This window comes from Hypomesus nipponensis, chromosome 4, assembly GCF_054491055.1.
Source record: "Hypomesus nipponensis isolate SF chromosome 4, ASM5449105v1, whole genome shotgun sequence".
NCBI classification, from domain to species: Eukaryota; Metazoa; Chordata; class Actinopteri; order Osmeriformes; family Osmeridae; genus Hypomesus; species Hypomesus nipponensis.
The window spans coordinates 7,918,670-7,942,033 of NC_140364.1; the positions used below are offsets into that span (position 1 = coordinate 7,918,670).

Sequence of the window (23,364 nt, forward strand, 5' to 3'; positions counted from 1 at the left end):
GAGGGAGGGAGGGAGGGAGGGAGGGAGGGAGGGAGGGAGGGAGGGAGGGAGGGAGGGAGGGAGGGAGGGAGGGAGGGAGGGAGGGAGGGAGGGAGGGAGGGCAGATGCAGAGATGCATACTGAGTGTAGTATTTATATAGAGAAGTTCTAGATAGATTGTTGAGATATACACAGAATTAGAAAGACATGAAAAGCCTCAACGGGGATGCGGAGAGAGGGAGTGAGGGAGAGAGGGAGTGAGGGAGAGAGGGAGTGAGGGAGAGAGGGAGTGAGGGAGAGAGGGAGTGAGGGAGAGAGGGAGTGAGGGAGAGAGGGAGTGAGGGGGAAAAACGACAGTGTGTTAGAGGGGAGAGAGAGAAAGATGTAGGAAAAGAAAGAGACAGAGACGGAGAGCTGTGGGACGAAAGAGCGTCTCAGCTGGCTGGTTGGCGTGGCGACAGCGTCGGGTAGTGGCGGTGGCGAGGGAGAGATGGGATCACTGCAGACCTTCCTCTGGAGGGCCACGCTTGCGCGTGGAGAGATTAGAAATGATTGATTGGTGGAGAGGAGAAGGACCATTAACTCTCCATGCTTTTTCCCTTGGCCCCACCCCTTCCTTCCTCCCCTGTGCCTCTCTCTATCTCTCTCTTTCTCTCTCTCTCAACTTGCACTCTCTAATATCTGTAACATCCCCTCTCCTCTCGACTCCTCTCTCTCCATCATCCCTGTCTCTCTCTCTCTCCCTCTTTCTCTCTCTCTGTCTCTCACTCTTCCCTCTATTCTTCTCCTTGCCTAACAAGGGATACTCAGGAAGCATTGACCTTGGAGTGGCGCAGAGCTCAGTCAATAGGTGTACCCAAGGGCACACAGTATGACAACATGGCCATATTGAACTGTCACTGGTGTGTTGAGTCTGGCGTGATGGAGGGTTTGTTGCTTTGATCGTCACCCAAGAGGTGTTGGCTGTTGACTTTCAGAGTCAGAAGGGACATTTCTACATGCAGGAGACGGATGACATGGCACATATGTTCATGTTTGGGACGTTCCTGACCATGAGCGTATGTTTGTTGACATGAACAGCGCTGATGAGATTTAACCCACAGGGGCAGGCGTTAAGTCAGTACCCACCACAGTGCAACTGGTGATCCTCCACCCCCCACACCACCACCACCACACACCACCACCACCCACCCCCCCCCCCCCCCCCGCCCCCCACACCACCACCACCACCACCACTGGCCTTTGGCTGCCTTAAAGCAGGAGAGGGAGGATAAAGTTATGAGTTAGTCTGTGGTAACCAGCAGAACATAAAAGAGGCCGATTTGGCCACATCTTAGCGCCCCTTTAGTGAGTGAGGGAAGGGTCTGGAGATTAGAGGGTGAGATAGTTTCAAAGCTGGTTCTTTAAAGGAGCTGGGGGGGGGTGGCCTCCGAGTGCCATTTTATGTCTCGTCTCCAAGGTGCTGGTTTTTAATTAGGATATGCAGATGAAGGACACCCACTCCTGTTATGACTGTGACCTTGGCACTATCTCCTAACCCCCCCGCCCCTTTACATCAAGCCATCTCACACTTCAGACCCCACTTGAAACTTGCCCTTGTAGACTAAATTCAATAAGAGCCCGCATCGCAGAGGAAAAACACACTTGCCCCACATGCAGATTCTAATTGGAAAACGTCCTGACCTCAGTGTCTCGCTGCTCGGAGCAAAGGGCTGTTCTACTGATCCACGTCAGTTCTCTCTCTCTCTGGACTCGGGCCAAGACCCTGGACAAGCCCCTGGCTGGCTACTATAAATGCCCCTGACAGTCTCTGTACTGTACATCTTGAGACTAATGGGAGACAGCATTGGGGCAACGGTGAAAGAGCTGGGTTCTGTTGAATTATTGAATGATTCTTAAAGGTTGGGATGGCCGGTTGGTTGGCTGGCTGGCTGGCTGGTTGGCTGGCTGGCTTGTTGACTGGCTGTGTGTTTGTCTATACTTTGTGTGGTTGGGTGTGTTTGTATGTGTGTGTGTGTGTGTGTGTGCCTATGCACTGTGCATATATGTGCGCTGAAGCCTTTTCCTATGGCCTGGCCATTGTCTCTGGTGTGATGAAGGACAAACTGTCAAGAGGCTGATTAGCATTCTGGTGGGTCCTGCTGCATACCCTCTCTATTTTCTCTGCTTTTCTCTCATTTCTCACCTCTCCTCCCTTGCCTCACCTCTTTTCCTTTCTCCTCTGCTCCCCTCCCTCCTCCTCATCTCTTTTCTCCACAGTCTCCTCTCCTCCCTCCCCTATCTCTCTCTCTCTCTCTCTCTCTCTCTCTCTCTCTCTCTCTCTCTCTCTCTCTGTGTCTCTGTCTCTCTATCTCTCCCCCTTTCGTTCTAATGCTGCTGCTGCTGCAAGCAACCGACAGCAGGCAGGCGGGCTGCAAAAGAATATTGCAGTGTGGCATCGCCATGGCAACGGCCATGGTTCCTGACACCCCATAACGAACAGAGAGCAGGAACGTTGATCCAGGAGACCAAAATAGAGAAAATGGGGCTTTGGCTCCCACTGCCAACACCCATGATACATGCAATGACACACACGTTCAACACACCACATACCATGTGTGCACACACACACACACATACACATACATGCTCTCAGATAGACACGCAAATTCAGACACGCACTTGGAACATGGAATTTGTAGACATACACAAATCGTATCTTTCCCTGTCTGCCCCCTGCCAACCCCCATCTGTGAGAGAGAGAGATAGGGGGGGGGAGTACCGGAATGAAGGGTTGTCATGGCTGCTTTGACAGTACAGGCATTCTCCCTAAACTTCACGGCACCTCCACAGTCAACCCATTGACAGGCAGGCAGGCAGACAGTAAGACATGCACACAAGGAAGGCAGACAGGCTATGACTCATTCAAAGCTTTTGATGTGCAAATGCTCTTTCTGAGACTGGGTCCAACACAACGTGAGGAGAAATTGGGTCTTGCACATGTGCAACCTGGTTATCTCTGGAAAACCTTTCCGGACAGTATAAAAACACACCCTACTAGATAATGTAGAAACACACTCTTCCATACAAAATAGAAACATAATTTTCCAGACAGTATAGAAACACACTCTTCCATACAGAATAGAAACACACTCTTCCAGACAGCAAAGAAACACACTCTTCCAGACAGTATAGAAACACACTCTTCCAGACAGTATAGAAACACACTCTTCCAGACAGTATAGAAACACACTCTTCCAGACAGCAAAGAAACACACTCTTCCAGACAGTATAGAAACATACTCTTCCAGACAGTATAGAAACACACTCTTCCAGACAGTATAGAAACACACTCTTCCAGACAGTATAGAAACACACTCTTCCAGACAGTATAGAAACACACTCTTCCAGACAGTATAGAAACACACTCTTCCAGACAGTATAGAAACACACTCTTCCAGACAGTATAGAAACACACTCTTCCAGACAGTATAGAAACACACTCTTCCAGACAGTATAGGAACTCCCTGACTCGCTCTAGGGAGCTCTCCTATTTTTCCTTATTTCTCATCCCTCTCCAAATGTTGTTGTCTACTCCCTCTCTCCTTTCTCCCTCTTTCCTTTGCCTCTCTCTCTCCTTTCCCCTCTCTCTCTCTCTCTCTCTCTCTCTCTCTCTCTCTCTCTCTCTCTCTCTCTCTCTCTCTCTCTCTCTCTCTCTCTCTCTCTTCTCTCTCTCTCCTTTCCCCCTCTCTCCTTTCACCCCCCCGCTCTCTCTCTCTCCGTTCTTTCTCTCCTTTCCCCCCTCTCTCTCTCCTTTCCCTCTCTCTCTCCCCCCCCCCTCTCTCTCACTGATTTGTTTTCCCCCATCTCTGCTCTCCCTGTCTTCCTCCTGCTCTTTCTCTGTTTCTCTTCTACCTCGCTCTAACCGAGGGATGCGGGGGACATGTAGATAGGTGCACTTCCCACAGAATGAGTAGAGGGGGAGGTATGGTTGTGCGTGTGTGTGTGTGTGTGTTCAGGGGGGAGAAGAGGACCAGCTGTCAGTGACAAATGACATTGGTGGCTGGACTACGTGCCCACTGCTGATGTGAGACATGTCAGGGATAGCCAGGGGTGGCACCACACACAACAGCAAGTACAGGCAGGCATATGCTTTTGCATACACACAGACACAGTGACACACATCTGAGCAAACGCACACAATCACGTGGGCCTGCACACGTGCCACCCCCCCCCCCCCCCCCCCCACCAGCACAGACGCACACACACACACACGCACACACCTGCAAAGATCCTCACTCCCATTCAATATTCTCCCAGGTCTTCTCTGCAGAGGCGGGCTGTTGTGTGTAGCTGTCAATGCCATGTGAAGGACATGGAGACTCCAGTGTGTGCACAGAGCAGCGAGGCTGTGGACAGACCAGCTGAGGCTGTGGACAGAGCAGCGAGGCTGTGGACAGACCAGCTGAGGCTGTGGACAGAGCAGCGAGGCTGTGGACAGAGCAGCGAGGCTGTGGACAGAGCAGCGAGGCTGTGGACAGACCAGCCGAGGCTGTGGACAGAGCAGCGAGGCTGTGGACAGAGCAGCGAGGCTATGGACAGACCAGCCGAGGCTGTGGACAGAGCAGCGAGGCTGTGGACAGAGCAGCGAGGCTATGGACAGACCAGCTGAGGCTGTGGACAGAGCAGCGAGGCTGTGGACAGAGCAGCGAGGCTGTGGACAGAGCAGCGAGGCTGTGGACAGACCAGCTGAGGCTGTGGACAGACCAGCCGAGGCTGTGGACAGACCAGCCGAGGCTGTGGACAGAGCAGCGAGGCTGTGGACAGAGCAGCCGAGGCTGTGGACAGAGCAGCGAGGCTGTGGACAGAGCAGCGAGGCTGTGGACAGAGTTGACAGCCTGACGGCTCACATCTGGCTCCTGCTCTCCCTGCTGCTCAGGGCTGAAGAGCAAAAACGAACCTTTTGAAATTTTCCGTTTGATATGACTTCACACTGCATCAGCCGAACGGAAAGGTTTGGTAGGCGAACAAATGTCGCTTGCTATACGGTCTGAATCTGAATTTTAATCTGAGTTTACGGTCTGAATCGGCCGCCAGCTGTACCCTCTGTGACTGTCTGTATGAGGTCAGTGGGGATACCCGAGTCAGCACCATACAGGCATCATACCAGACATTATTGGGGACAGATCTTCTGTGATCACAAATGGTTGCAGATCTCTCTCTTTCTCTTTTACGTAAATCCCTCTGTCTCTCTCTACTCTCTCTCCCCAGGTCTATCTCTCTCCATCCCCTCGCTCTCCATAGAGCTCTCTGTCTCTGTCGCTCTCTTTCCCTCTCCCTCCCTCCCTCTCTCTTTCTCCCTTTCCCTCTCTCTCTATCTCTCGCTCTCTCTCTCTCTCCATGATCAATAGCAGCTTCCAGACGTTGTGTCGTTAAAGGATAACCACCACCCACCTAGATCCTTTCATCAACTTAAACGAAGGGGAGCGAGGGAGAAGAGGAGAGGAGAAAGGAGAATGAAAGAGAGTCTTTATCTGTAGGTCTGTACTCTTCCCATTTAGAGAGAGGGAGGGAAGAGCACAGCAGAGCAGAGGAAAGAGACAATAGAATGTATATCTATAGATTGATCTCGCGTGTCGAAACGGAGATGGAGGGAGTGATGGAGGGCTGAAGAAAAGATGGATCGGAGACCTTGTTAACAGAGTCCCATGAGACAATGGGACTAGTACTTCTATGTAGGTTTTCCATGCTTGTCATAGAGAGAATTACATAGCGTTGCCTAAAATAAAAACACAAATAGACCATCGGTTTTCTGAATGGCCACTATAAAAACGTCTGACTCGTAACAAACGGGGTTGCTTTCAGCGATACAGTGGACATGTTCATAGCTCATCGCCTTGGCTCATCACCCCAGCCTGTTAGGGAAAGGCTTTCACTAGCGTGTCTGAGCGTGATTTCATCCATGCAGGAAACAACAGGAGCTATCCTCAGAAGCCTCTCGAAGTGTGTCACAATGCGCACCAGGGACACTGCTGTTTCTAGGCCAGCGTCAGCCTGGCCTGTGTCAGGGTTTGAGGGGTGACCTAGTGGTCACTGTGTGTCATCGCAGTGTTCTTTCTATTTTCCTTCTCACCACCTGTTCGCTGTTTGCACTGATAACACCCCTTATAAATACCCTCTGTTTCCCTTCCTTCTTTGCCGAAGAGTTTTGTTATGCTTGAGACCTGTTCTAGACCCTGCGATAGGCTTTTCCCCCAGCCACGTTGAGCTTCCCGATCTCGCCCTGCCTTTCCTGACCACGTTTTTCGGATCATCCCTTTAGTTTCCTTCTACGGCTTGTTTTCTGTTTTGGTGCCAGAGCTTTGCAGAGTTTTCAGTTCTCCTTTAATAAACCTTCCGTACAGTTTTTGGGTCATCCTTGCAGCCAGCCGTGACAGCCTGGCTAGTAGCTTACCCACCACCTAATGCCAAACTGAAACCCAGGATCTGTAACCTAGCTAAACACAGACCCTGTATCCTAACTAAACACAGACCCTGTAACCTAGCTAAACACAGACCCTGTAACCTAGCTAAACACAGACCCTGTAACCTAGCTGAACACAGAACCTGTTACCTAACCAGGAATCAGGTCCTATAGCTGTACTTAGGACCCAGGACCTGTAGCCTAGGACCACAACCCATCCAGACGAACAGAGCTCTCTGTGTAGCACAGCAGCAGTAGACGAGGTAGGGGCTCACCAGGGGCTTTGTCCGAACATACCCCAGATTCCTGTATTAGATGAGTCGGTTTATGCATGGCTGAGCTTGTTCAAAGGAATCTGTCCAAGAGGAACAACAGAGGCGTTGGAGGGGGTTGGGGGGGGGGGGGGTAAAATGTACCTCCTTGGTGTTACTCTCTTCTTTTCTCACGCACACCATTTTTTGGGGATCTCCCATCCTCCCTCCCTTTCTCTTTCCTTCCCTCTCTCTCTCACCGCCTCCCAAACCTCTTCTCCCGCCTCTCCTTCTACGGTCTGCAGTTGCTAGGCAACAACTGATTGAGTATGAGGGTGATGCAATTGACCAATTAGAAGCGTTCCAAATGAAAAGTGGTGTCAAGAGTTCCCACGGTAACCTGCAGAGGTCTGTCCAGTTTGAGTCAATGTATGAAGTGCCGCACACAAACACACATGATCCTTTATCTTATAAAATGCATTTGTCTGGTAATCCACTTTTTGGTCCATATTTTTGGAACTTCATTAGCTAGGATCAAAGGACACGCTAGAATGTGCAGAAGAATAATGCAGAGCGAACCTTCAGCCTGATGCTGGCAGGTAGGTACTGTGTCATCAAGTGTAGTTCAGTCAGGGTATCCAGGCTGTAGATGAAAGACTATATGTACCCTTCACCCCCACCCCCCCCCCCGTAGGAAAAAAAGCTATCTCTCTCTCTCTCTTTGAAGCTCTTTTTCCATCTCTCAATCCCTTCCTACCTTTTTTTCTACCGCCAGCCTCTCTCTTTGCCACCCCTCCCCTTCTCTCTTTCTCTCTCTGCTCCACCCTTTCTGGTTCCCTGTGTTGGGGTTGGGAACGGGGCCACACTCCATCACCATGCAGACACATCCATCAGACGCTTCCCCGCAGGTCGTCAGCACAGGGAACATTCTATTAGGCTCTCCTAGACGACCCCTGGCACACAGCTGGGGACCCATGCTCTGTCTGCCTGACCCAAAACACACTCCTCTAACCATCCTGCAGGTAGCAGCCGGGATGACGATGATGATGACGACGATGATGATGACGAGAACAGTAAGGATGATGCTGGGGATATTGGCGACAATGCTAATAAGCTGGTGGTGTTGATGAACTCGATGATATTGACGTCTACCGTTCAATTTCACTTAAAAAGGATGATGATGAACCGACTCAAAGCTGCCAATTGAGACTTTTTATCCAATCAACGTTTCTGCTGGATCTAGACCTTTTAGTGTGTGGAGTGTATTTCCTGTTAAATGAGTGTCTAGTTAAAGACCCTTAACCTTCTCACACTACCAAAAAGTGGCCAGTTAATTGTGGCTTTATCGCTCATTAGGGGAATACTGTCACACACACACACCTACACACCAATATTTACCTGTACATTCACACCCTTCCTTGACGGGAGGTGTAATTGTCAGTCTATAAAATAGAATTTCAAAGTTTTAATTAAGATGACTTGGCCCATTTGAATCCCACACACACTGCAGTGAGAAAGACACCACAGGGCGGGGTCTTCCCTGTGCTGTGTTATCTCAGGGAGAAGTAGTGATATTAGGTCGTCCCAGTGGTCTTGAGTGATGGAGATGAGTGGTTACAACAGAAAAATCTAGTCAATTCCACTTTGGTGCAAGTTGGGTCAACCTGTTCTGTTTTGCAGTCGACTGTGGTTATGTTCAAATGCTAGAGCGTTATGTGACAAAAATAGCATGTTGCGTTGAGAGTTCTAGCATGTTGGCTGCTATGCATCGATCCTTTAGAAAATTGTGTGGTCATTGAATTGAACCTGCTTCTCTTTCAGAGGGATTCTCAGGATTATGTTTCAGTCACACACACACACACACACGTACACACATGCACTCAAACACACACGCGTGTGTACAGCCACACACACAAGCACACAGTCAGGCTCAATGTCTGCGGAGGTGTTTTTTCCTAGCTCAAGGACAAGGAGATGCCATTGAGATAGCATGGCCTCTGACTGACACAGTGTGTGGGTGGGGAGGAGGGCAATTATAGAGAGGTTAATGACTGATCTCCCACACCTCTGGCTCTGGCACCTTCACACACACTTCAACTTTACTTTCACATTCAACATGCTGTTACACGTTGACCATGCACACACACACTGGTCTTTTCACATGACACTCCCCACACACTCACTTGGGGGGCACGGTCAGACCCAAATGGAGGAGATGTGAACTTTTTGCAACCACTTGTACCAACTGTTAGTGCCGTGTCAGCAAAGTGAGACAAGGCATACAAATACCTCTAGCTGGCACAGAGCTGTCCCCCGTACTCAGAACACACGACACACTCAGGACCTTGAGCAGACACCTGCCTGTGCCCTGTACTAGATATATTGTGTAGAATACACACCGTGAGAGGGCAGAGGGGAGACAGTGTGGCAGAGAATAAAGGAAGAGAGACAGATAGGCAGGCAGGTCTGGACTCGGACTGAAAAACGGGCCGGGACTTTGAAACGCAGACTGGCCCACGGCCGTGTATTATTATTATATATCTAGTTATTTTTGTGCATTTTTTTGGCATGATGCCGCGGCCGTTTGACCGTCCGTTCGGGGAAATCTCCCGACTCTCCCGACGGCCAGTCCGACCCTGCTGGCAGGTCTTCTCACTTTCGAGATGAGGAGATGAAGGAGAGACGGGGAGATAAGACAGATGTCTTCCCCTCAGCATAGTGCCCACCAAGAGGAGGGAGGGATGAGAGATGGTGAAAGAGAGACGAGAGGGGATGGCAGAGGTGTCACGGCTGGTTAACGTCTGCCCGCCGCGGGTGACATTGATTAGCGCCCGTTGTCTGCGGGGCGGCGCGCCCGGCAATGAGAAGGTCAGGCAATTAAACCCCGTCTCCGTGGAGACGAGCTGGCACGTTGCCAACGTACCTGCCCCTGCTCGGGCACCAACGGGCATAACGCACAAAGCCGGTGACACCAGGGGGCGTCGGGTAGAGATAGGGGTGCGTTCTCATGCGTAGCTCATGCGTGGATTCCCGTAACTCTGCTGGAACACTTCTGTTACTCTGATGTCACTGGCCTGTCACTATGCGGTCACTGTGCGGTTACTGTGATGCTACCATGCTGTAACAGTATGGCTTATGTGATGTCCCTGTGCTTTAACTGTGCTGTTGCTGTGCTGTATCAGTGCTGCTACTGTGCTGTTAGTGTGCTGTAAAAGTTCAGGTACTCTGCTGTAATAGTTCAGTTACTGTGCTGTGACATTTGACACATTTGACACTTTCCCAGGCTTTCATAGAACATAACCAGTCTGTTTTTGGAGGTATACTGTTGGTTTAAAGCCTTACACATTCATAAAGCTCTTTTGATTTGAGTTTGATTTACTTTTGGATGCACTGTAGCCAGTACTGTGTTGGAAAATTATTTAACCAATAGTTTGTCTTGTCAGATTACTGCTTGTATACATGGAACACCCACACATGACGCCACACTCTCTCCATTAAAGTGGATCTCTGATCGTCAGAGATCAAATATTGCACTTCACCTCTGTCATAGTGTATAACAGCAAGCAGCCAGATTTCATTAGAAATGTATCTGTACATCATGGTGTGTGTGAGTTGAGTTTATAATGGATGTTCTGACATGTGAACATGCACTGATGGAATTGGGACTCCAATTATGTCTACTGACACCATTCACGCTGCTGCCAGCTGTTCATGGGCTATCAAAAATGAATGAATAATGAATAATGTCATCATACTGCCACTGGCCAGGCAACTGCTGACATGCAGCACGTTTTCCTTGGACTCTTTCTGTCCAATTTCATCTATGTGTGTGTGTGTGTGTGTGTGTGTGTGAGTGTATCTGTGCACCAGCCCCAATTCATTGGTCACTGCTGACATACGTTGCCTCAAGGCAAGATGATGAACGTCCAGGATCAATATACCTCAGTGGATCAGGAAGTGCATGGGGGGGGGGGGGGGGGGGTGATTGTAACCATACCAGGCTGTTAAAACCCAACTCTAGCCACTTAGCTGTGCGACCCTCACTTGAACCAGGTTGTATTACACTCTCCTCCTCCCTTTCTGAGTCCTTGAACCCCCCTTTCCTTTGTCAGTACCATGTCCACAAAATCCTGTCATGTTATTATTGGGCTCCAGCAACCTCACCTCTCACATTGTTTAGTGTTAGCATTCTGCTACGTTCACCAGTGCTAGTTACTGTAATGACTATTGGGACATTCTTCAGCAGAATTGTTAATAGACTCATGTTCTTTGGCCTGTTTCTCATGACCAACTGTCGCATCGCGGTCTAGCACAGTGTGAGAGGAGAGACACATTTTGGTGAGTGAGAGCAGGGGTCGGTGAGAAGTGTGAAGAGAAGTGAGTGAGAAGGAGGGAGGGAGGGAGGGAGGGAGGCAGGGAGGGAGGCAGGGAGGGAGGCAGAGAGGGAGGGAGGCAGGGAGGGAGGGAGGGAGGGAGGGAGGGAGGGAGGGAGGGAGGGAGGGAGGGAGGGAGGGAGGGAGGGAGGGAGGGAGGGAGGGAGGGAGGGAGGGAGGGAGGGAGGGAGGGAGGGAGGGAGGGAGGGAGGGAGGGAGGGAGGGAGGGAGGGAGGGAGGGAGGGAGGGAGGGAGGGAGGTGATGAAAGAGAGGGGAGAAACTGTGATGGAATGAAGAGCATGATCAGGGTTAGTTCTTGAGATGAGAGGGAGAGAGCGAGGGGGAGAACGAGAGAGGGAGAAATTGCAGTGGGAGCAAGAGAGTGACTGAGAGATGATGGAGAGATGGAATGATGTGCATGTCTGCTGCTTTAAGGGTCTAGTGTGTGTGAGGGTGTGTGTGTGTGTGTGTGTGTGCATGCATGTGTGCAGTGTACAGCATCTGTAAATGTGTGTGTGTGTCTCCCCAGATGACAAAGCAGTGTTATTATCTCTCAGGCACGCCACCTTACCCCCCCCCCCCCCTCACCCCCCATCCCATCAGCCATCTGTACAGTAATTAACCTGACTGACACGCCAGGCATGCTCACCAGCCACCATGATCGCCTCGACCAATCGCACGACTTCTGTCGGCCAGCCTCTCGCCAAGGGAGGTGTTAGTGGGAGAGTGCGTATCTATGAGAGACGCAACTACTGCCATACAGAAGGGTGTGTGTGTGTGTGTTTTGTTGTCGAGTGGGAATGTTCTGGAAGCTAAGAAACATAGGTGTACTTGTTTGATCTCTTTCTCTCTTGTCCCCTCTCTTCTTGGAATTCATGATGATGAAGTCATTATGATCGTGCTCCTCACTGGACAGATCTCTGTGTAGTGAGGAGAGCAGAAGAGAAGTGTGTCGTAAGAGAGGACAGAGGTTTGACACACATACCGATCAAGTGAGTCATCGAGTGTAGATGTGTGTGTCCGTTTGTGTCAGGGTGTTTGCAATTTATAGTTGTGGTGTTTCTGTGAGTAGTAGCGCATTGCTGCAACTGCCCAAGAACACTTTGCAGTGTTTTAGAATGCAGTAAGATCCGGACGTGAGCCCCCTGCTGGTTGGGTTGACGTGGTGCATTTCTACATCAGATGAGTACACATCACACACACACACAAAGACGGAGGTTTAATGTTTGACGCATCTATCATCAGTTAGTTAGCATTCATATTTCACATCTGATTCATGATAATATACATAGATGCATGAATTCTGTCCCCTCACACATATATTCCTATTGATCCTCTCGTTCCTCTAATGAAATCCAGCTGTAGCTCCCTAGAGGGCCAGCTCTGTATCAGCGATGGCATGATTGGATGGAGGAGATCGATACGCCTGGAATTAAGAGAGAGAGAGAGAGAGAGAGAGAGAGACACAGAGACACAGAGACACAGAGACACAGGGAGAGGGAGACAGGGACAGAGGGAGGATGGGGAATGAGAGACAGAAGCAAAAACTGAAAGAGTTAGAGAGATAGAGAGAGAGAGAGAGAGAGAGAGAGAGATAGAGAGAGAGAGAGAGAGAGAGAGAGAGAGAGAGAGAGAAAGAGAGAGAGAGAGAGTTAGAGTTAGAGAACTCTCACCTGTGTGTGTGAGATGCCTGGGCACATATCATTAACCGCACTGGTTCAATCTCAATTAATCTGCTTCAGTCAGAATAGAAACGCTATTCTTACTAGTGGCTCTATTGAAGATGAGTCAAGTGTGCCTATTGTGGGTTTGCAGAGTACAGAGGCATGGATATTATCTCCCCTCTGCAGCAGAACTCTAGATGTGTTATGTATGCCACCACAAAGGTTGGAATGTTCTGAACCAGCCTGAAGCCTTGGCAGTTTCCTCTGTGCCAAAATCAATATATTTTCAGCATTCCGACTTTTGACAGAATTTCCTCCCCTCCTTTCACCCATAATTGTATCTCTAGTTTAATGTACCAGGGCCTCTCTTTTGCCTTTTCATCTTTCCATTATCTCCTTCTCCCCTCGACCACCATGCCCCCAGGTGGGCACTGCCAGCCCTTCAATGCCCTCCACTGCTGGGCAGTGTGCCCAGGGGAGGCTGTCTCAGCACCTGCCCAGTCCCTTCTGGTGATTCCCAACATCTGCCAGCCTGGACCAGCTGAGCCTCAATCACCACCACCTCTCTGACCATCTGACATCCTGCCTTGCTGCCAATACAGCTAGCCTTATGCAGCCAGCCTGCCTACGACACTAGCATAGTGCTGCTAGCCTAGCATAACGCTCTCAACCAAATGCACTCAGACAGCTAGCTGGCTAACACAGTTAGCTTAATTCACCACACCAGATCCATTCACTTGGGTGGCCTGCAAACACAACACTCCCCTCTCTCTGTCTTCTTCAGCCCTATGAGCGGGGGCCAGTACAGGCCTGCCCAGTGTAGGGACTGTGCCAGGGCACAGAAGCAACAAAGCATGTAGTTATTATTCCCAGCTTGTGGCTTCTATTGGTTACCTCTGGGACAACCCCCTCCTACCCCCCCCCCCCTCCCACACACACATGGATGGATTAAGAAACCACGGGCCCCTGGGCCTGGATGTGTCAAGCCTCCCCTTTGGTGGGGGGGGGGGGGTATAATACTGTCAGGAATAATAGGAATAATTTTGGAATAATATTGATATGGTTGTTTAGTAACGTAAAAGTACTCGAGTAATCAACAAAATAAAAAACAATTATATGCCAAAAATATTTGATAATTGTAACCCTAGAATAGAGTGTACATTTGTAGCCCACACAACCCTCTCTCTTTCTTGAAAAATTACCATCACAGGCTTAACAATATTATATCTTCAATGAATGATGTTTGTTGGGGGTGCTTAGACACAGCTAATGCTATTAGCTAATGCTATTGTTTTGCACTTGCTTTTTGGATTTCTCCCTACAAAGTTGAAGGGCCCATATTGCATGGAGTACTCAGCCCCTCTAAAGTCCTATAGATAAACTGAGGGGATAAACACTCACTTGAAAAGTATAATGATGGTTTCTTTCTTGTGACATCTTCAAAGTGAATGTTTAGGCTATTTTTTAGTTTAATCAGTAGGACTTTTGGGGCCCTGTTAAATACATTAATGACTTAAGCCTATCATATACCGGCTACGGCACATACCATCATATCAATACACTACATGTCAAGTTAATAACAGCGACGATACGCAGAGGCTGTGGGTTAGGGGCCTCCTGAGCTCATGGGCCCCTGGGCACGGTAGGCCTGTTGGTTAATCCATCCCTGCACACACACACACACACCCACACACACACCCCATCATCGTATTTTATCTATATTAAAGTGTTAAAGTTACTTAGTTAAAAAGAAAGGATTCCTTCCATACCACTAACTATGTTCCCTAAACAAACATTTCACCACAAACACTAATCCCCTTCAAACCCTTCTTCCATGAACCACAGAATCCATAGTCTCCAGGAATGTGCATGTTTGTCTTGTTGTCTTTTGACTCAGGTATTCTACTTTGCGTGATTGGTGGAGCACCGTCCTCGGCGTAATGATTGGTTGCTGTCCTTGGGGAGGCAGCTTCCTGACAGCTGGGGTAATTGACTGTGGGCCCTTTTATGGATTTCCTGCTCTGAGGTGATGTAGCAGAGGGCTGATCCTGATAGGACCTCGCGGTAGCTCTTTAAGGTCCCCACAGACACAAAGTAGCAGCCTGGCATGGCACTGCCCGCTCACACTTCAGAACCAACAAAGAGTCTGCCATTTTGAAAAGCTTGTTGTACATGATACTGTCACAGAGCTGTCTGCAGTGGTTCAGTAATCGATGTCAATTCATTTTCTGGCCTCCTGTGTATTTGATATTCTATTACTGTTTATGTATTGGAAAAGTATATACCATGCCTGTTTTAATGTTTTTGAAAGTCAACTACCTTGCATGGATAAGAGGAGGCTTTGTAAAGTTATATATGGAGGCTGTTAGCAAGCTTTGTCATACAGCAAGTAGACTACTGGGCCCAGAAGGCTCTTAATTTTACTTTTATTATAGTTTTTTTTTGTCCTCTCTAAAGTATGAAATTGTGGGATCTGAAGCATGTGTAGGCCTATGAAGTATGTCTATAAATGGTGTCCTATATTCTAAAGGTGTGTGTGGTTCTGTGTTGCACTGTATTGGATTATCTCCGGGCAACAGAACGCAGCCATAAGGTGTTGTCTTTATCAGGGCCAAACTAAGGCAAGGAGTCCCTCTGGGAACCTCTGACTCACCGTCAAGTTGGTGTGTGTTTGTGTGTGTGTGTTTGTGTGTGTTCATGTATCTGCGGCCACAGCGAGGTGTTTACAAGGCTGACACACACACTCTGTGTGTTCCACTCATGGTGTCTGCTCCCAGAGGCGTGGTATCGATGTTTCCATCATGTCTCCCGCCCATTCTCCAGCATGGCAGGGTGCTGCTGAACATGTCATTCCCAGTGTGTGTGCGTGTGTGTGTTTTCATGTGTTTGCATGTTTGTTTTGTGTCTGTGTATGTATGTACGTATGTGTGTGTGTACGTGCTAGCAAGCAGTGGGTTTGTCCTTTACAGCATGTCAGAGAGCTCCTGGAGAGTCCTGCTACATTTCTGCATCATTAGGTCCCTGGAACCGAGGCAGAGACAGGGCCAAGGCCCTGAGGGTAGTTGTGGGCACCTAGAGAAGGGAGAGAATGATGGAGAGGTGTAGGAGAAACAGAGCGGTGGGGGCGTTTGGGGGAAAAGCGGAGACAGAGAATCAAGGAAAAAGTTGTGGAGAAATTGAGAGTGAGAGAAAGAGCAGCAGGACAAGTGAAAAGGAAAATAACATAGAGAGAGAGAGAAGAGAGAGAGAGTCAGGGGTCATGCAATGGTCTGGCTCTCATCTCCTCTCACCCTCACACCTGAGGACGAGCCGTGGTCATGTGATCCGGGCTGAGGGGAATGCCAGGGCCGCTTCACGCCGTCTGCCCCCGTTAGCTGTCCTCGCTCCTCACACCTGGGAGAGGGAGAGGGGGGGTCACTGATAGGGAGATGAAGATGACACGTACAGGGACAGACAGAGGGACACAGAGGAGGGTAGCAGATGGAGAAAGGTAGACGTAGAGCGGTCGTGTAGAAAGCGAGAGGAGTGAGGAGAAAGATGAATGAAAACCGTATGTAGAGAAGAAGCCCCAAAAAAACTGTTGGGGGAAAGTGGCTAGAGAGGGAGAGACGAGAGGAGGGAGCAATATTGAAAATCCTCAACACTCAACAAATATGACAGACTACAGATAAATATGTGTGGCTCCTCGAGTCAACACACGCAAATACACACAAGCAATACTAACCCAGGATCACATCAACATACAGAATCCTTCCTAGCAATCTATGTCTCTGCTGAGGTTTTCCTGTGGATAACAGAGCCAATTAAAGAAGCACAACATAGAACTCATGGCAACAAGGCCTCATAGGACACAATTATGACACCCTCGCTCCCCTCGCAGTGACAAGGGGAATAGGAGAGAGGGGGAGACTGAGACCAGGGAAAGAGGGATTCATAGAAAGAGAATTTTGTGTTAGTTGTCCCTCTACTGGATGTAGGAAGGTTTCTTTTTTTCTGCTTTCCAAATCAATCACAACGGCAGCATAAAGAGTATTTTTCTGAGAGCAGTTATTAATACATTTGCGTCTGTTCTCACTGAGGAATTCTGCTGTTCTATACTCCATCCCTGCCTTTTAATAACCATAAAAAGATGTTCTGTAGGGTTCTTGCCTTGTGTCCAATCCCTGTTGCATTTCATGTTATCAGGATCCCGAGAGCAATTAAACTAGAAACACGTAGCGCTCACTCTGGAAATACCCCCCATGTTCAATTATTGTTAACATGGTAGATCATTTCCTCCATAAGATGCAATTTGGTATAATGGTTTGCAAATCAATAAAGCTTTGGTAAACATTGAATGAAGCTGATGATAGGGATACTTCCTGGCTATTAAATTATTTCCTGGAACGGTTGTTGGAGAAAGGATGTTGGGTAATGTAGTGCACTAGGTCAACCAATAAGAGAGAGTAATTATAAATGTGATGATGCTGGTTTAGAGTAAGCAGCTCTTGGCACCTACATGTCCCTAATTTGTCACATAGAAAGGTGAAAGGTTTGCATGAATGTCACACTTAAACCCAGGTTTAAAGGGAGCCAGTAGATTTAAGTGATTTTCTCTTGAAACAGTTATCTTTATTTGAGATGGAGGTCAATGTGTCCCACAGTGCAACCCACTCACACACACACACACACACTGGAGATGTGTGTGTGTATGTGTAGTAGACAATATAAATGTGCTGTCACTGCCTTATTCCTGGGTGTGGTGTAAGCAGACAGCAATCTTAGGAGGTGTTGGTTCAGAGTGTGATGGAAGGTTACTCGGACACCATCTTTCTCTGTTTAGTGTGTGTATGTGTGCATGTGTGCATGTGTGTGTGTGTCTTGCTGGAAGGAGAGGGGGTGAGGCTGCTTTAATGACTTGTCAAGTCTGCTGGCTGATGCTCATTCAGAGCACGTGTCCTTGACTCAGCCAGGATGTATGGAGGCCCAGACAGTCACAAATCCTCTTGTTAGTTCACCTTACATCTGAACTCATCCTCTCTCTCCGGTGTTAGTTAACGTGATCGCTGGGCTCCCTCTGTCTGGTGTGGGGCGTAGGGATGTTTCTGTGCAGGCTGGATGTGGTATGTGTGCATATTGATACTAAGAGTATGTTCATATGTGGAAGGTTTGTGAGTGTGTTATCCTCGGCACTTAAACCAGTCCCCGATAATACATTGCCAGTGTGCTGGCAGCCAGATAGCATCTGCTTCAGTGCCGTCTCTGCAAGGCAGAAGACTAGATTCAACTGGATTATGAAGGGACATTAGATGACGGAAATATTCCAGTAAAACCATTGTATCTTCCATAACGAATGGGTGTGAAGCAATACTGCTCGATTTGCATATTTAAATATGCTCAATGTTCAGGGTTAGCCGTTTGCGCTAATGACACGTTTAGTGCTTAATAAATCAGTTAAGGCAGCTTCCTGCTGGAGTTTGTGTGTGTGCATGTGTGTGTGTGTGTGCATGTGTGTTCTGCCAACACACACACATCACACACAGTTCTGCTCTGCCAAGCCTCTTTGAAGTCCTGTTGTTTGAGGTCATCTATAATGTTCTGCTGGGCAGAGAATAAAAAATTGAAAGGAAAGAGACAAAATGTGCTTTTTTCCATCTTCTGGGTGATTATCTCCGCTTAGAAAACCCTACAGTAGTTCCACTGGGTAGATTGGTTTGTCCAGGAGAGCCAGAGGCCTTCTCCCGCCCGACCTGCTTGGCCTGGCTGCATGTAGGTCAGCCCAGGCCAGGGGCAGCCCTCTCTTCCTCCCGCCCTCCATCTCTTCCTCCATCTCTTCCTCCTTCCCACTTCCTCTAGCTATCCAGCCAGCCAGCCAGCCATCCATCCATCCATCTCTCCATCCTTGATCCTGATTCTCTTAGTCTCTCCCAGCGTCCTCCCTCCAATACTGTCAACTCTACCCTTCCTTCTCCTTCTCTCACTGTGTCCTCTTATCAGTCTTTATGAGATGACGACTCCCATTGTGTAACTGTTTATTCACAAGGCATCTAAAGAGTATTGTGTGTGTGTGTACGCGTGCATACAATTGTGTAGATGGCACTGGCACTGGTACATTGGTTCCTTAAACAGCTCTCCTGTTGTATAGACACTGATTCACTGGCTGGACTCGTCTGCATTGATCTCTCTCCCCCTCTCTTCATCTCTGTCCCCCTCTCTCTCTCTAGATTTCCACATTCTCTATCACTGTTCATCTTTGTCTATTTCTTCTCCTTCTGGAAATACCACTGACAAAGTGACATAAATCCTTGCCACAAACTCCAGATATCTTTTCTCTATCTCGCTCTCTCCCTATTTCTCTCCTTCACTCCTCCATGGAATCCCTTTTGTAATGGCCACTGCAAGTGATGGAGTGTTTCTGTCAAAAAGCTGATGGCTCATCTATACACACACACACACACACACGAGACACACATACATACCCAATGTACACTGCCATCATAAGTCTGTAGAAGCTGTACTGTACACAAGAATGAGAGAATTCTCTATCCCCACTCCCCCTCTCTCTCTGTACCTACCTCTTTCTAACTCCATTCCTCCTCCTTTCCCTCCCTCCCTCTCTTCAAAGACCCCAGTCCTGTCAGTATCCTTCTTGTCGACAGGCACATTAAAGGCCTAACGTGCTGATAAATGACAGTAAAACACTGTCACCATGCCAACACCAGCATCATCATCATCATCACCATAGCCACCCGATATCACAGCTGCTGCTCCGGGCCACTCAGCCCACCGGCTGTTGCCTGGCAACCCCCCGGACGGTCTGTTGGGCTGGTCTGGTGTGATAGTCGGCCATTTTGCTAATTGTATTACTATTGTAGTTCAGCTGAAGTTGCAGAACTGGGGCCTAGGAGACTTGGAACTCATGCATAGATAGATGTAAAGCTCAGCTGGGAAGTGACCTGCTTGTGTGATTTAACATCCAACCATGTCTCTCCTCTCCTCTTGTCCTCTCCTCTTATCCAGACACAGGGAAGGGTGTGCCTCGTAAATAGTTCCCCCTTTCGTTCCCTGACCTACTTCTCAGTTCCTCCTCGACTTCTCTTCATGCAGCATGCGTAGGGAGCCTTGATCCCCCGCCCACCCCCCCGCATTCCCAAAGCCAATGGACATCCTCGACGATCATACGAGAATAGTCTCCTCCACGTCATTGCTACGCATGCATATGTTTGTTCAGTGTATGCGTCGAGAGTTGAGGGCAGAGCTTGTGTCACACGGAAGTGCTCTTAGTGCTATCTCAGTACACAGTGGCGTTGCCTTCTGCAGTTTTTATGTTTGCCGCAGCCATTCAAAGGTCTTTTGAAACTCACTCACTCCCACTTTTGAGACGGAGAGAGGCAGCGCTGACTTGGTCCGTGTTGACCCTTTGCTGGGTCCAGACATCGAACCCCATCAAACATTTGGGTATGACTTCTATGTCATGTGACCAACTAGGCCTATCCTTTATAGGATATGATGTAACAACTAGGCCTATCCTTTATAGGATGTGATGTAACAACTAGGCCTATCCTTTATAGGATATGATGTAACAACTAGGCCTATCTATTGGATATGAGATACTATGGGTAAAGCGGGAAGACCTTATTCTGTGATTCTGGTTGCCTTTTAATGTAAAAGTAATCTTAGACAAGGGTCCAAGACTGGGTCACAGACTGAGAGCTGAAATGTCTTCTCAGGTGATTTCTTATATTCATTGTGGTGTAATTGGACATAGGTGAATGTGGGTGGGTGTTTGTGAATATATGAAAAGGCATGTGTGTGTGTCCTGAAAACATTGTCAGACTGGCTGAAAGGTGTTGCTAAGTGGGGCACACCAAACTAGGCTGCAGCTGCTGTTTCTAGAGGACAGGAACTAACTGTCGAGTTTTGCTATGAGCCAGATGCTCTCATTTCCTCCACTTGGTTAGCGTTACTCTGCTCCATAGAGACAGTCAGTAGAGTTAGTCTCCCCCATGCAAACAGTCAGTAGAGTTAGCCTCCCCCATGCAAACAGGTGATTTATTAGCCTCCGGTCAGCTCCAGACCAAGTCTAATTGTGTTTTTATTCAATGTCTTCATTGTCCTTGCTAATCTGTCCCTCCCAGAACCCTATCAAGGGATGTTGCTGCTCACCAGCCAAGGTACTAAGTAAACGGTTATCCTGAAAAAAGAGCGAGGGAGAAAGAGATGGAGAGTGAATGACTGAGAGACGCAAGAAGGAAGCAAAGAAGCATTCCAGGGAGGTAGGGAGAAAGGTGAAACGGACAATGACTGTGGAGAACAACTTGGAGGAAGAGAGAGTTAAAGTAGGAGTAAAGGGGGGGGGGAGGGGCAGGATGTAAATCAACTTAATGAATAGGGCTCATTAGTCCTGGTCATTAGCAGCCCAAGTCTGGATAAATGTTACCTGAGGGAGGAGGAGACCAAGCTGCCTGGCTGAATGGCTGGCTTGTTAGCTGGCTGCCTGGTGAGTCAGCAGGCTGACTGGTGAGTCAGCAGGCTTCCTGGGTGGTTAGTGGGTGAAACTGGGTCCCTGGCTGACACGGTGCCTAACCGGCTTGTTAACTGACTGACCGGCTTGTCCGGACTGTCCCCTTTGTTTGTTTGTTGGTGTTTCTGTGTGAGGTCGTCCTGAGGATGTGGCAGTCACCCTAGCTGCACCCCTCTCTGTGTCCACAGGCAGACCCCCAGGGTCGGGACATTGCCATCCGGCCCTTCCTGGAGCACTGTGAGAACACACACATGACCATCTGGCTGGGCATCGTCTACGCATACAAAGGCCTGCTTATGGTGAGTACCCGGGGGGGGGGGGGGGGGGTCAGAGGAGGGTTCATCTGAACTCTCAGTTCCTGTGTTTTTCAGCCTCACACCAGTCACCCTCAGTGATGTGCTCTCGTCTTGTCTCCCTCCCTCTCTCTCTCTCTCTCTCTCTCTCTCTCTCTCTCTCTCTCTCTCTCTCTCTCTCTCTCTCTCTCTCTCTCTCTCTCTCTCTCTCTCTCTCTCTATCGTTCTCTCTCTCTCTATCTCCCTCCCTCTCTCCCCCCCCTCTCTCTCTCTCTTTCTCTCTGAAGCCAGAGCATTCCAAATGAAATGTGACATCCTTTAAAACTTTCCTCCTCAGCCTCGCTGGGCCATTTGAATACCTTAACTCTAACCCTCACGTCAACCAGCTCCACCTGTAAATAATTCAGACATTTGAGTCCACTTATAGCCATGCGAGAGAAGGGGCAAGGCAAGGGGGAGAAGGGAAAGAGAGAGAAAGAAAGTCATGAAGTAAAGGATGGACTGGAGGAGGGGCTTAAGGAATGCATGTGAGGATTTGGAGGAGAGGAGAGTGAGCACAGGAGGAATGGAAGGAGGAAAAGACGGGTAGAAAGTTAGAGGGAGGAAAGAGAGGAAAACGAAAGATGGAACGCCAAAGGATGACACAGAACGGTGTAAATAATGAAAAAGAGAGTAGATGGTAAGTGAAGAGAGTATGGAGAACGACAGACAAATGAAAAGATGAGAGCAGAGAAAGGATACCGACAGAGAGAGAGAGAGAGAGACAGACCAAGGGGAGGGGGGGGAGTGGAAGAGGGGAGACATTGACAGACAGGCGTCTGTGACGTCTGTGTCTGAGATCAACTGGGACAGGGTTGAGTCATGCTCCCGTCCCGTGACGCGTACACACACACACATTGGCTCTTATCACTCTTTCTTTTCAAAAAACACACATGCACAAGACCACACAGACACACCTTACCCCCATAGTAGGCTAGTCTGAGATGACTGCTTTGCCAATCTCTGTGGTTGTCATTCTGCAGACATTCATTAAGATAAACAGCGGACTTCAGAACAGAATTGAATTATGTATCATGTGTGCATGTCACAATGGGAATGCTAAGGGAGTTGTGGCAGAAATTCATACACATTTGATTAAAAATTTACCATTTGAAACCATAACTCTCCACCTCCTTTCCAGGAAGTTGTACCAATGTAGAATTAATGCGTTGAACCAGATAACTGCGACAATGTGGTTTTGTCTTTCTGTGCCTGTTTCATTGCTCAATTTGAGTTCAAAGACGTTCTCTTCTCATGAGGTACAGCAAAAGTGTATCAAAATGTTCTTTAGAGTACCCCAAATGATATAGTGTCAACCAAATTAATAACGTACAAATTTACAACCCTATTTCTCACCAGCCGTTGAATGTCACTGGAGTTGAAATATTATTGTTAAAAAGAGCAAATACTGTATTTCAAATAGCGTTGCCAAACGTGTCTTCCACTTTTCCTTCCTTCCTCCGGCCTCCTTCCCTCCCTCGTTATCCCCCCTCTTGTCTACCCCTAGCTGTTTGGCTGCTTCCTGGCCTGGGAGACGAGGAACGTGAGCATCCCTGCACTCAACGACAGCAAGTACATCGGGATGAGCGTCTACAATGTGGGCATCATGTGCATCATTGGCGCTGCCGTGTCCTTCCTGACGCGAGACCAGCCCAACGTCCAGTTCTGCATCGTGGCCCTCGTCATCATCTTCTGCTCCACCATCACCCTCTGTCTGGTCTTCGTACCCAAGGTGGGGGCGGAGGAGGGAGGGAGGGACAAATAATAAATGCTTAGATGAATGGATGATTTTCTGTTTGTCTGTCTGTAAGGACATTTC

At 48.7% G+C, this 23,364-nt stretch overlaps 1 protein-coding gene across 1 annotated transcript in view; it reads left to right on the top strand.

Moving 5' to 3' along the window:
* The window catches only part of gabbr2 (gamma-aminobutyric acid (GABA) B receptor, 2), a 117,911-nt gene that overhangs the window by 88,957 nt on the left and 5,590 nt on the right, over positions 1–23,364 (top strand). Inside the window, exons 14-15 of the mRNA XM_084695924.1 lie at positions 21,402–21,512; positions 23,053–23,277. Coding sequence (XP_084552050.1) covers positions 21,402–21,512; positions 23,053–23,277 — 336 coding nt within the window. The remainder of the gene's footprint in view (positions 1–21,401; positions 21,513–23,052; positions 23,278–23,364) is intronic.